The sequence below is a fragment of the Catharus ustulatus genome, chromosome 4, assembly GCF_009819885.2.
Source record: "Catharus ustulatus isolate bCatUst1 chromosome 4, bCatUst1.pri.v2, whole genome shotgun sequence".
Classification (NCBI taxonomy): Eukaryota; Metazoa; Chordata; class Aves; order Passeriformes; family Turdidae; genus Catharus; species Catharus ustulatus.
The window spans coordinates 59,458,829-59,474,309 of NC_046224.1; the positions used below are offsets into that span (position 1 = coordinate 59,458,829).

At 40.9% G+C, this 15,481-nt stretch overlaps 1 protein-coding gene across 4 annotated transcripts in view; it reads right to left on the minus strand.

Moving 5' to 3' along the window:
• Positions 1–7,385: 7,385 nt before the first annotated feature.
• ABCC9 (ATP binding cassette subfamily C member 9) overlaps positions 7,386–15,481 on the minus strand; it is a 71,935-nt gene continuing 63,839 nt past the window's right edge. For 2 of the 4 annotated variants that reach the window (XM_033057121.2, XM_033057123.2), the window contains 6 exons: positions 15,006–15,084; positions 12,524–12,632; positions 11,589–11,692; positions 10,715–10,848; positions 10,382–10,444; positions 7,386–8,316 (listed from right to left, as the gene is read on the minus strand). In XM_033057121.2, the coding sequence (XP_032913012.1) occupies positions 8,179–8,316; positions 10,382–10,444; positions 10,715–10,848; positions 11,589–11,692; positions 12,524–12,632; positions 15,006–15,084 (627 nt within the window). In that variant the 3' untranslated portion in view covers positions 7,386–8,178. Of the gene's footprint in view, positions 9,269–10,381; positions 10,445–10,714; positions 10,849–11,588; positions 11,693–12,523; positions 12,633–15,005; positions 15,085–15,481 lie in introns of all 4 variants that reach the window. The other 2 variants (XM_033057125.2, XM_033057122.2) reach the window with 1 other exon arrangement.

A 15,481-nucleotide genomic window follows, 5' to 3' on the forward strand; every position in this document is an offset into this window, starting at 1 on the left:
TTGTGCGTAAGTGTTTGGGGGACCAAAGCCAGAATCTCGTGACCTTTGCAGCTTTGGACAAACTTAATTACCTGTCTCTGCAAAAAAGGAAGGAAAGATTTCACGGGTCACAGCTCTTGCTCAGCAGCGTCAGGCGGGTTGTAATGTTCAGCTGGGCAATGGGCACTGGCAGATGGGGGTATGTATTTGGGATGGGTGTAGGAGGAATTCTGTACAATGACAACCTCTCCCCCACCTCCCCAGTGAAATCCCTGAAGTTCTTTTTCCCACTGGTTGAGGTTAACAATTTTGGCTCTTGTGTTGAATGGAAACTTGCATTCTTGGAAATTGCACATTTTTTTGTTGTTGCGGTGGGTTTTTTGGTTTTTTGGTTTTTTGGGGGTTTTTTTTGTCCTGAAGTCTTAGGGTATGTAATGGGAAGAATAAACAGTACATCAACTTCATGAAAACATCTAAATTTAGATTTTTATGAAGCAAAGTGCAGAGATTGTGTCAAATTAACTCCTTTGTATCCAAAGGAGTGTGAGTCTGAGTGTGTGTGTGTGTGTGTGTATGGTAGGGACATTCCAAACTTTTCTGTGTATCACTAAAGTGAATCACCTGTGAGATATAAAATTCCTACTGAACAAAATACCTCACTCCACTCTGTAAACTACGGAATAGCTTGACAGGCCTTCTGCAATCAGGAAGGGTTTAAACATATTCAGGGTTGGAAAAACTGAGAAGGCACATTTGACAGGCAGTGTAATCCTCAGCTTGAAGATATCCACCCTGCTAAACACATGCACGTGCTTAACTTTAAATAGATGAGTGGTTCCTGGAAACTTCTTCAGTACTGGCCTTTGCTAATACCACATACCCAGTAGCCAGAGGAGAGAAAGACACAAAGCCCCAGTCATAGTAGGCAATTAGCTAAATATTTATGCGTGAAATTAACTGTAGGCAGATGGGAAGGTGAAAAGTCAGGGTCTAAGCCAAATACCTTTAGACTCTAACCAGACTCTGACTACAAACACATAAAGTCACTTGAGTGGGTATCTGCAGTGTCAACATTGTTGGTGTGTTCATGGGCCGGGCTTGGGAGAATTTGGGAAATGATCCTTCTACAAATGGGGTGGCAGAGACAGTTCTAGAGGGCCTGACTCATTTGTTTCATGCAGCCTCCAAAACTGCATCTCACTTGGATGTAACTATTGGAAATAACTGGTTCAATACACATGGAAAAAAACCCTGTTCCCTTTTCCTTATTCTCTTCCTCTGCCCTTCTCCCATTTAGTTCCTGTGAAGTATTTGTTTTCTTCTAGGACTAGAAACAAGATTGGTGTTCCCCGGTATGGCTACTAGGTGCAACTCAAAAAAATAACTGTCTGAACTGCATGGGACACTTCCCACCCCTCACTTCTTCATGAGATCCTTGAATTGTACGACTTTGCTTCTGCCACAAATTAGTTCAATGCCACATGCCCAATGGCACACTTTCCTCTGAAATTCTTGAAATCCCCAGCTTTATAATCAGAGGCACAGAAACACCAAGAAACCTTGCTTTATTTACTTGCCACCTCAGAGCATAACCCATGTGTGTGGCTGTTTACAGCCTCATCCCCTTCTCACTCAGCCCCTCAAGCTGCTGCTGTGCTCCCCACCCCATCTCTGCTGGTAGTGAGTGCAACTGTGTGGTACACAGTGTGTGGATTAGCAGCTAGTTTAGAAAAATTGATCAAACCCATCTTTGAGGACAGGGGGAGCCAGGAGCAACATTCCTCAAGCTACTCAAGTGGAACAGAAACTGCTGCCAGCACTGGCACTGTCAGGAGTCCCCTGTGAGCTCTCAGGCCCACGTGTTCCCCACTTGCTGGAGGTTTCCTCCCCCTCAACTGGGTACCATGCAGAGACTGGAATTCTTGTAGCTGAGATAGGAAGGGATCCATCAAACACACACAAATAGTCCTGGCACAGCCCCAGTGTGGCTGAACAAAAGTGACTGATCCTTTCACCCACCATCATACATTGCAGGAAAAGTGCTCATAAAATCCCATCTTTCCCTCTCTGCCTGTTCAATACTGGAAGAGTTGCCTTCCTCCTCTCTTCTACTGGAGATGAGTTTTGAGGAAGCCCGCTGGGCCATGACCACAGGGATGTGAGGGTTAGGAGCTCCAGACATAATTCTGAGCACAGCATCCACTCTCTCAAGTTCCAGTGTATGAATATGCTATGGAGAGTGACAGCTACTAAAACCCTTCCCCTCTGACCTTTTAAATACTTGCTTGGTTGCCACAGGCACACTTGAGTCTGAGATTTAAGTAATAGCTGGGAAAATCTCCTAAAATGTCTCCTAACCCATTTGGTAAGGAACAGAGTGTCTGAGTGTTGTGAACACAGCCTTTTCAGGAAAAAAAATGATCAGAATTGATGGCAGTTTTAGGTCCAGTTTTCTTATGGCCCTTCATGTGTCTCCTTGCTGTTTCATTCCCCTCCACCCACAAGCATTACTGATATTATGGTAAATATCACTTTACAATTATGCCTATCTAAAAAACAGGATTAAATAATGCACTTAGACATTAATCTGAAATTTCCACATTATAGCTGTGTCCAGCCCTTTCAGAAAATCCTGCTTTGTAATAAGTTTTGTTTGAAATTCTAATCTTAGCTTAGAGATAGGATGACTTTGCAGGCGTCCAGAGATGTCATGCACTTAGAGCAAGGCTTCCACAGACACACAAAGCTGATAAGCCATATTCGGATAGCGTGGGTGAACTCTTCCCTACATGAGCTGGCAGGACATCCATCAAACATGAAAGAGCAGAAACTGCAAACTAAGGGCATCTGTTACCCTGAAACAGCTCCTTTCCCCCCCTGTTTCATGCAAGAGCAGCAGGACAAAAATAGTTTTTATCAGCAGAATACATGTAACTAGTGCCCCTCATCCAATTTAAGTTACATAGTGGAGTTTGTGCATTACATGCCTTTTCCTGGAGTTTTTCCTAAAGTTCTAGGAAGAGCAACCCCAGTTTGGGATTGTTTCCTTGCTTCCCCGTGCCATAATTTATGGGGGGGCTGTAAATCAGATTCTAGCTAGGTTGAACATGGTTACAGTGAGCCTCTAGCTATGTTCCCAGTGTGGAGTCCTTTAGGTGCTTCCCCTCTCTCTAGCTCACTGGCTTTTCCAGGGTTAAATTAAGATTGTGCCAGTGACAGAAAGCAGATGCCATGTCTCACCTTCAGATCTTAACACACAATATCTGGCAACTCCAAACCCTCAAATCTCAGATGCTCTGATGGGACCTGAATAAGTAGATAGCCCCAAATCTGAATGATTCAGCCATGAAAATCTGCAGTACTCAGAGATTCTTAGACTCCAACCTTCCTGCCTCTGATGGAGAAGTCTAATGGTCACATTGCTGAAAGAGTAAGGGTCTAATGTGGCTGGTAGAATAAAAACAATATAACCATTAAATATGGAAGAATATGCTGCCTTGGGGCGCCTGTAGCTGTGATCCTGAAGGGTGGTGGTTCTGGACCATGTCATTTACACGAAGCTGCATTAGTTCCTTAGTTACATGGTTAAATATTTTACTGCACACTGAAGTGATATTTATGGATATAGCCCGAAAATCCTGAAATAAATTAAAGGGAGAGTTAAGAAATGTCATGGGAATAGCTGTGAGGAACTCTTCTGGGCAGTCCTAGCTGGGACTGTTCATTATTTACTTATACCTTTAATCCAATGGTTGTATAACCATGTAATGTATTTATGTATAAAGCAGACTAATATACATACATGGGAATGAACTGCAGTGGCCACTGAAATGTGCAGTGTGCTGGCGTGAGCTGAATGCTGCATTACTATACAGCAGCTCATCAGATGAAAATCCCTGTGTTCCATGAAAATGGAAGGAGGCATCTCGTGCATCATTAAAAGAAACCAATTAAAAAGATGTTTTAAATAACTGCTTGTTTATTGTGTTCAGAATGTGGTTTATTATATTAGAGAAATGAGCAGCCTGCCAGGAATGTCTGTTCTGTTTGCATGGGTAGTATCTAGCAGCAGACAAATGCTATCAATAGTGAATAATTAATAGTAACTGTAGTAAATAGATTTTCTAAAAATCTCTCTTCTCTTGACAGATTACACTTGGAAGCTTCTTGGCTTCATTCAAGCCAATACTTTAAGCTGTCCTGCCAAAACAAAACAGCATCAGCAAGTTGCTAATTTGTACAAGTCAGCTAACTTCTGCCTCATGGCAATTTTTTCATCATTTGAATACCTGATAGTTTTTCCCAAGTTCTGCACAGACATCAATTCTAGTGGAGAAAAAAACAGAGCAGTAAAAAAACAATGTGGAAATGATTGGGATGTTTGCATGGCAACAAATAATTTGATTTACAGTTTTGTTTTCAGACTTTTCTTAATAGTCTCTTAGTTTTACCTCTGAAAGAATTTATTTTCCAAAGAAACTAAGGAGTTCTTCACATACCACTATGGAATTCATGTCAGAGAATTTACATAACATACTTCAATTCCAAATGAGGCTTTTAAAAGATGCCACTTGAGGGTGCAAATATGCTGAGTTAATTTTTGCTTTTAATCACATTTAGTGGGAGCATCATTGCTCCAGAGAGGTTTTTACAAGTGGCACTGTGGTTTCAGTGGATATTTTATAGTTGATTTCGACTGCCAGTATCAATCACACTGGGGACACAGGATTATAGTGCTTCCAAATGGAATATACTCCAACTTCTGACACTAGATAATGGAAACATGATAATGAAAACATGGCCCCTTTCCACAGCTTTTTTTATAAAGGTAGCTGTTGAGTCAACTGCATTAAATCTCCGTTTATTTTTTTGATAAAATTCCTATGAGCATTTCTGTAAAATGCTCGTGTGAGGTTTCCTTCAGCTTTTCATGATGCATTAACAAAATTGCCTGTGAATGTACTGACATCTTTACACCATAAAGCACAACAGTCCATTCCTTTGGGAAGCAAAAAGAACACAATCAATTACATGAAACAACTTACTGTGCAAGTAGTTTTTACTACTTGACCACATTTGAAATTGCATTTCTATTTTAAGAAAGCACAATTCAATATTATTGCTTTTTGCAGAGGTTTTATATATAATGAGATGCAAACTTCTTTGGGCTCTATGCCTGTTGGTACTCACTGAGTTCCAAGGAGGTGTATGAATTTATAGCAGAGGTGTTCTGCTATAACAAACCTAAAAGAGGCTTGTCCAAGTGCTTGAGAAGCATTGGATAATATATTCTTTCAACTGAATGATACATTTGGGAAAAGCAGGCACACTCTTGCAAATAAAGAGCTTTTTCAGGTCTGCAGTGAAACTGGAACTTATAAATACTTGAGATGCCTCTTTTGTGCATCACTTGGCCTAACACAGCCGAGATCTCTCTCTGCAGACTTTGCCTTGCTTATGCCCCTGGCTTAACAGAGCTACCCCAAACTGCTCAGGGGAAGTTCCAATGTTTTCTAGCATGATTAAGTTTGGGCTCAGTAAGGGTTGTATGAGATATTTCTAGTTTAGAACAAGCAGGGATGAGCTGTTAGGGGCTGTGATGAGTTTGATGAAAGGCCACATACAGAAAGGGAGCAGTTTGATCTGTGCCAGCCCTTATACCCGGCTCAAGGAGTGGGAAAGACACCCACTGGTTGTAAGCCAAATTTTAAGAAACACTGTTGTGGCTCTCTAAGAAGTTGCACAGCCAATTTCTGTACTTAAAGTGGACCTGCAGGAAAGATGGGAAGGGACTCTGTGAGGGAGTTGAAGTGGTAGGAGGAGGGGGAATGGCTTCAAACTGAAAGAGTGTAGGTTTAGATTGGATATCAGGAAGGAATTGTTCCCTGTGAGGGTGGTGATGCCCTGGCACAGGTTGCCCAGAGAAGCTGTGGCTGCCCCATCCCTGGCAGTGTTCCAGGCCAGGCTGGATGGGGCTCTGAGCAACCTGGAACAGTGGAAGGTGTTCCTGCCCATGGCAGGGGGTGGAACAAGAGGAGCTTTAAGGTCTCTCCCAACTGAAACCATTCTGTGATTCTATGATCCACAACAGGAGATCTACTCCTTCTACTTTGCTGTTTCTCTCCCAGAAACAGTTAACAGAAAAATAATGTAGATGGAATGAGAAATAATATTTAGATTCTATCACAGAGACTACTTTCCTCTGTCCATAGTTAAATTTACACATAGCCAGTGTTCACTTTCCAAGTTCCCTTGCAAAAGGAAGAACTTCATAGTGCTTCTCACACCTGTAATGGCTCTGAGACAAACCTAAGAGAAAACAGGCGCTAATTATTGGCCTTTCTTAAGTATTACAAGACACAGTCCCAGGCCCATGGCAAGCCTTCAGTGTAGTGGGAACAGGGATGTCATTTAACTGGCTAGCACCACTTAAAATAAATCAGGATTGCATCATCATCAAACACACACAGATCAACAAAACTTTTTGTACTTCATCTTTATACACAGTCTGACAGCAAGGAAATCCAATTATCTTTTTGCTGAAGACAATTAAATTAAATCAATAATAATTTTGGCCTTTTGGCCATGAAATTTGGATAACAATATGCTCTTCTTCTGCAGGCATCTGCTTTTTAAAAATGTATTTTATTTTAATGACAAAGGTCAGCACAGGGAATTGATCCTGAAAAGAACAAAAGTGTTTTCACAGCAGTAGACAGGGAAATCACAGAAGTACTTCCCCTCATAAAATGTTCAAGTCTGATCTCTTTTGTTTAGTTGTGTCACACAGATTTATTTTCAATAATTCAGTGAAAATAAAAACTTCAAAAAATCAATTTCAAAAGATAAACCACTCTGTTCTTTTTACATTGTGAGACTAAATGTAATCCAAATTTCAAGTCCTACAACTTCTCCAAAATTATTGCATTTTTGGGGGAGAAGGGGGAAAATGCTCTGCCTTATGTTATTTTAATGACACTAAAAAATAGGCTTTAAGTGCACTTAGTGATCTTCCTAAATGTTGTAGCAGCAGGTGAATAAGAATCACCTTGAATATTACCAGTGAAGCTGACCTCTCAATCTGTACCCATCTGTGAAACTCCTTCTGGGTGTTTACTGCCCATGGATCTAACCATGTGTGAAAGTCAGGTGCAGGCAACCTTTGCAAAATTGCTGGATGTAAATATGGGTCTAACTTCATCTACATTCTTGCAATAATTTGAAAATCACACCTCCTTGCACTAGATCTGATTCAGAGGTAGGACACAAATGTGTGAAGGAAAATAAACGTTTTCCCCAAACAGAACTTGAAGGACTAAAGACATATAAAACAGTTAGTGGTTGGCTAATTACATGCCATTTAAAGCAGAATATTTTAGTAGACATGAATAAAGGATTGGCTAATATCAAGTTTATAAATTCAGATCAATTTTAATATAAAGTCTTGAGATACTGTACAAAATTCCTCTATAAACCTATCAAAGCATGCATAATCATAGGATGATTTGAATCTTTAATGAAAGTTGGAAGAATTAATATGAGTTTAGGAACTGACTCTAGGAATAAACCATCATTGCACTGAAAATAGTTCTGTCACAACTGAAGTGTGCTTACTAAAGTGAAGGATGGGAAGAATGTCCTTATTCCTGATGAAATTCCTTTCCCTCATTCACTGCCCCTCTGCTACAACTTGGAGAGCAAAGTTTATGCCTTTGGAATGCAGCAGATTGCCCCAAGTGTTATGGGCGTAGATGTTTTTCCTAATTTTTCCCTCTGGGGATAGAATGCATCTGGGGAACCTCTTGCTTCCTTGACAAACTGCACGATTTGATGTCTGGTTCCAGCATAACATATGCAGTTTATAAGATCAGTGCATTCTTTTTCTCTCTTCAAACAATAATAGAGTCAATAAAAAGTCTGAGGAAAATGCCAAATTCCCAGGAAGTAAAAACTTCTCCCTCCGTGTGTGTATGTGTGTGTGTCTGAAGTTTAATAGCTTTGAATAAAGTGACATTTTTATTGCTTCAAGGCATACATGTATCGCAATAGGCTTTATTATTTTGGAAGAAGGAAGTGTGAAGAAAAAAGCTCTAAAAAACAAAACAAAACAAAAAAGGTAAAAGTGATGTTACACTGAGTAGAAAATATTTGTATTTCATCTGTTTAAAAAGAAGCTGTTAAAAGGCATTGTGTGGCTGTTCACATGTCAGCCCGGACAAAGGAAGCGAAGATGCCATCTTCCTGGGAAAGCAGATTCTCAGGAGTATCGTACTCCAGGATGTTCCCTCGCTTCATGACGATGACCAGGTCTGCAGTGAGGATGGTGTGAACCCGGTGCTGCCACGAAGGAAATCAAACAGAGGTTTTCATTTGGAGAATTCTCACCAATGGGCCTCATGCAAGGCAAACCCCATCGGGGAAAGGCTGTCCTTGTTTACAGTCATATTTGGAATAGATCCTTGTACTTTAACCTGAAGAGATTTTCAGTTACTTTACAGCCTCTGCCACCAAGCCTGAAAATACCTAAGCATCAACTTCACTTCTTGCCATTATGGACAGCACAGCTGTTGGAATAAATCCTATGCCCCCACTGAAACACATCTTCCCCCATGGGAAACAGGGATGCTTCTCATCCTGCACTGCCCGGTGGCGTAGCATCCTGCTCTGCTCCTTGTTCTCTGCACCCCAGCAGTCTGCTCTCCATCTATCTCAGGTCTGTTGCCTTCTGTAAATCCCTCTGGGATCTAATTTGAATTTGCTCCAGGCAACAGTTTAATCCCACAGGCTACAGGTTTGAAACCAGTTTGAGTTTAATTTCAAGGCCATATGAACACAGCCAGTCAGGTATAGATGGTATGAACTCTTAAAAGTGTGATATTTCACTACACAGGCTGAAAGTCAGAGATCACTTCATGGGTTGGATTCCTTTGACATGGTAGTTTCAATGTCAACTTCATGTCTAAGATTTAGGTATGATCAGCATAAATAGTCATGAAATTAAACAAACACAGGAACCACACAAGAAACACCTTCTTGCACTGTCCTCTCAGAAGCTGTGCAGTAGAAAGGAAGCAGAGTGAAAGGAAACTAAAGAGACAAAAATAACTACCAAAGAGCCAGAAGTCTTGTGAACAGTGTGGACTGAGAGAGTCTACTTGTGAGTCTTCACCAAAGTGGTGAACAGGCCGTCCTCTTTGAGGAGTAAGTTTGAGGCAGTGTCACATTCAACTAGAAAGCCCTCAGAAAGGACTAGGACAATATTGGCGTCCAAGATGTGAGACACGCGATGCTGGAAAAAAGAACAGAAAAACAGGTGGGTGAAGGAAGGATCAGCTGTGAATGAGGAGAGGAAGGAATGAAGCCATCTCCATGAGGAAAGCTAAGTATTAATGTGTGCTGTTTCGCTTGGGACACTGACTTTGGAAAGGGAAAGTCAAAGAAAAGTGAGATTCCAGACAGAAGGACAATACAGCATGGAACTGAAGGACAACAATCTCACCACTAGACTCCTCAGCACTTACACAGCCAAGAAGAGCACATTGTAAATGAGCTGGGTTAAGTGGCTTTCCTGACACGAACTACTCGCTGACAGGCCTGAAACCAGATTCCAGGAGGCCTGACTGTAATCTCTAACCACAGGACTGGATTCCAGACAAGGCAAATGAAACAGCTGTTGAAACATGTATTTATCTCGTGGAGAAAACCTCTGTTTGTTGACTAATGCTGCTGTCACAGGTGGAAATATTCTTAATAGTATCCACCACGTGTCTGTGCATGTGTATGTATGAACATGCATGGATATGTGGAACTTTTGGGCACTAAAAGTGGCAGGAAGATGGGAAAGAACATCATAAGCCCCTAGCTAAAAAGATTATTTTGGGGGGGTAATTCCCACTGATTCCAGTTTTAAAACCCTTTTTGTAAACCCAGCTTTTTATTCCAAAAGAGAGAAAGATAACCCAACTTGAGAAACCACACCAAGAATATTATGAAATTTCAACTCATAAATTTGTGCCATGTATGTAGGCACAACACATACATAGCCTTCAGAGGCAAAATTCAAGCCTAGATTTGATGCAACTTTCAGTAATGGTTCAAACCATACATTTTGTTTCAATTTTTTAGTGAGAATTACTTCAAAAATGCAGATGCTGAAGTTCCCTGTAAGGTCTTCGTTCAGATCAAAGTGTTTTAGTTTCATAGCAGGACAGCATGTACTGGAAATTTCCAGGTTGATAGTAAGTGTCTGACTTGTTCTGGTATCATGGGAATATTCTAGCCTCGTGGTTTAGTTCTATTTTGTGATGCTTTTAGTTCTGTGTAGTGGTGTTTAACTGGTGAAGGGCAAAGTTAACTGCCTGAGGAATGAGGAAAAAAAAGTTTTTTCTGGCTTAATACTTACCGCTATTGTTACAACAGTGCGGTCGGCAAAGGCAGTCATCACAACCTTCTGCAAGATGTTTTCCTGTCAGGGGAAAAGGCTCACTCCAGTTACTTCGTCCTGTTACTTTCTAATTCATATGTTTTCAAGCATATTCCACACTGTCTCTTTCCCAGCAGAGAAATGTCACACCTGTGAAAGCAGGGGTTCTCAAAAGTGTTTTTATTTTATCCTGAGAGAAACAAAAACACTGCCAACTTTTTCTGCTACAGAGATCTCACAGCTTTGTGGCTGACATTTAGGGAAGATGCCTTTCTCCTGGCGGATCCTTAATTAGCTAATTGCTGTACTCACCGTGGCCATGTCAATAGATGCTGTGGCTTCATCCATGATGAGGATGCTGCTCTTGCGGACAAAGGCTCGGGCCAGACAGAAGAGCTGCCTTTGCCCCACACTGAAGTTTTCCCCTCCTTCTGTGACCATGGCATCTGTAACAAAACCAGTTCCTGTGAACACTGCATCCCTGAAATGCTGCCCCTGAGAGCTCTGCTTGTGCACTACTCCAGGGCCAAGCAAAATCCCCATAAAAGCCAATAACCATAACCTTGACTGACCAGTGGGATGGAGGAATACCAAGAAAAATGAGCACAGCCTCTTGGGAAAGGAGAAATATATTACTAAACAAACAGTTGGCACAAATTGTTAGGAAATCTAGTAGGCTGCAGGGTAGTATCTTAGTAATATGAAATATACTTGATATGGAAATAAATATGTGAGTTTCCTTCATGAAATGGATCTGAAATGGTAAGAATGCTCTGTCAGTGTTTACAGCTCTGCTGGCAGAGCCAGCTTCTGCTAAAGGAGGTAAAATTGTTCTTTTTTCTTCTTACTAATTATCCCACTATGATCATAGAATCATAGAATATCCTGAGTTGGAAGAAGCCCACAAGGATCATCAAAATCCAGGTGCTGGCCCTGCACAGGACAGCCCCAAGAATCACACCATGACACTGAGGTGTTGCAGGATTTTTCCATGGTGTATGGGAAACCAAACTCTTCTTCAGCTTTTTAATAAGAATATTCTCTCTAGTATGAAGAGAGACTCTTCATTATGTGCCTGTCACCCCTACATGATGATCCAGAGTGTCAGATGGGATGGATCTGTTTATCTGTATGCATGCATGATTCCATTATCGGCCCATGATCCCAGAGATTGGTTCAGACATACCAAGGCCTCCTGGCAATGACTTGACCATGTTCTTCAACTGAGCAATCTCCAGAGCTTCCCAGAGTCTGTCATCGGTGCACTTGCACTCAGGATCCAAATTAAAGCTGCAAAGAAAACCATAACAGGAATCTTGTTATTGCAATTACTTTGAGGTTTTCTGCAAATTAACATCTTGGCATTGTGTGTCACCTGACAGGCTATGCAGATGGATTGGACTGAGCTAGGAAGGTTCCTTGCTATAACAGTGGAGGAGTTCTTTGTACTACTTAATTAGTGGTTTGTTTTGGTTATTTTTTGGTTTTTACTCAGAGCTAGGATTAAAAAATACACTAAAGAAACAGATTTTTTTTTTGTGCTCAGGCTTGGTTGTTTACTAAATGTTATCAAAATGTTTAGCAACACTTCTAGCCATTAGCTAAAAGCGAGCAAAATTGAGAGGAATCTAGCTAGCTACAAGGGCTCTTAAAGCTAAACAGTTTAATAGAGAAATAACACCTATATTATTTATACTTTTAATTTAATAATTCAATTTCTGTAACCTTCAGTGTGGCACTAACTGTTCAACCAGAAACTATTACTTGAAATTATGAAGAAGAAGGAAGATGTGCACCAAAAAAGACACTATTTAAAATCTTCCATCTTGTTCCATACCTATTACTATTTATAAGAACCTTTCACTATGTGAAAGCACACACTTCTGTTTAACTACACTCCTGGGATTTTAACTTCATCATTTAAATTTGGAAGGTTTCTCTAAGGCCTTAAGTCAAAAGCAGTGTTTTTCAGGGGATTAGTGCTAGAAAGCACAGAAAGCTCAAAAATCCCAGATTTCTGGGATGCAAAACCTTGCCTTTTCCATCCTGTCCTGTCCCACAGCTGCCATGACAGGCAGGCTGTGCAATGCTGCCTGCCACCCCCTGATGGCATACACCTACCGGATGGAGCCACTGAACAGGATTGGGTCCTGGAGAATGATGGAGAGTCGCGAGCGGAGCGTGTGCAGAGGCAGCTTGCTGATGTCTATCCCATCAATCACTATCCTCCCTGTGTCAAACAACACACAGAACACGTGAGGGAATTGCACATGATCCACAGGTAGCAGGTGGGAAGATGGAACAGCCCCTCTGGGGCTGATCTCTGGATAATGGGACACTGTGAGCTCTCAGCACTGTCAGACACATGGGGAAGGTGAATGTATCTAATAACACAAGCCAGGGATGTCATAAAAGCCAGTGACACTGCCACCTTGCTCTTTTCCTTTTTCTTCCCCCCACCCTCCCTTAAGGAATATTACATGTCTTCCCTTCTATGTGACTAATGATAGCACCAGAAGGATAATTTATTTTGGGTCAAATACAGCCAAACTGAGCAAGAACAAGAGCAACTGATGTTGCTGTGCCTTTCTTTGTTCCCCTTGAATTCAAGAGTTGCTGAAGATATTTCCCTTGAGAAGGGGTCATAATTTCTTTTTCATAATAGATGCATGTATACGGGGGGTTGGAGGTTACAGGGAAGGAATGGGCCAGGGCAGAGTGAATGAGGATATGGTAAGGGCTATTTCCATCAGGCATTTCTGCAGTTTTCAGGTGGATTGATTCACTAGACAGCTGCACTCCTCTCTGGGATGTACCTGACATTAATTTCATCAGTTCTCTCTCCCAACAGTGAGAACTTAACCTTGAACTGGCAGGCACATGGATATTCAGAACTTTGTACATGTGTCCCTTCTGTCATTCCCATTGACATGATACTGCATTTTGCAGGTTGTTCTCTGTGACCCTGTTCCAGTGGAAGATCTCATCAGCCCCCTAGCTGGACTACTTCTGTTATTGTAGTTTTATGCTTTTATTATATGGCCAGAAGAATCAAGATTTTATCTGTAAGGTCCAAAGTCCAGTTATTTTCACAGTTCAAGAAATTCCAATTCAGGTTATGGGACTTCTGCTTGAGACACTGTTGGTTGCATAGACTTAAGCAATTCTTTTTCTTCACAAACAAGGACATTAGAGTGGGTTAGCAGAAGATGAGGTAGAATAAGGAGGGAAAAATTAATATGGCATGCCTGGGGAATAGGGAAATGCATATTTGATAGAAGCCAGGGTGCTCAAGGAAAAGAAAAGAGGAGATGAGAAGATCAAAAAGTAAGTTTGAGAGAAATAATTTGTTTGTAAGTTTGAGAAAGAATTGAGGAGTGATCAAGCAAGACACAAGAGAAATGAGAGTTTGATCAATAGGCAAAAGAAGGGAAGCACTAAAGAACAAAGCAAAAGTAGGGAAATAAAATGTGACTGATACAAATTTAAGGCGATAACGAAGACCTAAGGAACAACATAAATGAAATTTTGGCTCTAGTAAAGTTATTAAAAATCTTATTATGTAACTTTTATCAGAGTCAGGACCCCACCCAGAAGTGGATCAGCATGGAGGACAAATATGGGTACAGCTGGGAGAGGGATGTGCAGAAAGAATAAACAGAGCTTGATTAGAAGAGGCTTAGACATTCCCATTGGGAAAAATCAAGGATACAGGAGAAGCAGACAAAGAAAATATACAGAAAGAAGACTTTAAGTAGAAGGAAACTTCAAGCTGGCCATAAGCATGGTTATTATTTCTTTGCAATATTTTTCTATCCAGGAATCATGGTCATGAATCAGAAGCCTGTGACCATAGATACATACAGGCACAGAACCACAACAAAAGCAAATATTAACTGCATCAGATTGAATTATCCTCCCACATCCTACTGGGCTTTCCCTAGCAAACATTCTATGCACAATGGCTAAATTAGAAACTTAGAAATCCTTGAAACAAAAAGATGACTTTGTAGTAGTTTTCTATATTCCCTCAACAGCACACATGTATCTGTATTATAAATGCTGAAAAGCAGTTCATGTCAATTAGCTGGGACAGCTAAATGTTGCAGGAGTGAAAACATAGCAACATTTTTCCAGCCCTTAAGTCAGATTCTGCTGCAGTTGTGGGAAAGCACAATAAAATAAAAAAAATCAAGGGAATGGACTTGTTGAGTTCTAGTTTCTACTCTGCTAATATTTTGACAGCTATAACAAGTTAATGCAGTTATTCTTTAGGGAAACATTTAGACACTCCAGAGAGTTACATTTTTTTTGTCCTGTCTCAAAAATTGCATGTTTTGTCAGACCATATACAAATTAAAAAAAAAAAAACCAAAAACCAAAACACTAGAAATATCATCTGTGCACAACATTTCCTGGAAGAACCAAGTGCTATTCAAAATAGGGCACTTTGTACTTTGAAGGATCAGGTATAATACTTCTAATCAAATATCTTCTGAGCCAGAGAACCAGGTTATAAACTATCAAAAAGGCTCCTCACTTCTTCTGAGGAAATAAGGGGGGATCAGGTGAGGAGTGACAACATATTCCAGGGAAAACTGACCATCAAAAATATCCACCATTCTGAAGAACGCCAAGGACAGAGAGGACTTGCCACTGCCAGTGCGACCACAGATCCCAACCTGCAAGAAATGGAGGATGTCACTTACTCCAGAGTACTCTCTTACTCACATACTCCTTACTCCTTACTTACACTTGCAGTTCTTTTAGGAAAGCTGCACTGGATTGTGTTACTGGTGAGTAGAAAGGTCCTTCCCAATGGCAGGTTTCACACCAGGGAAAACACAAAACAGCACTGCAATCACACTCCCCTTTTCTGCCCCTCATCACAAGGACTTGTCCAAGGAGCATTTCAGCATTTTGGCCTAGATGCCAATGACACTCTGTGCTGAAATGTGAGATACTGCATTGTTTTTACACAGTTCACTCTGGTGTCCCGCTAATTTATCTGCCATCTAAGCTCACTCTTATGCAAGGAAGATGAACTTGGAAAGACACGAGACATTCAGAAGAAAAATT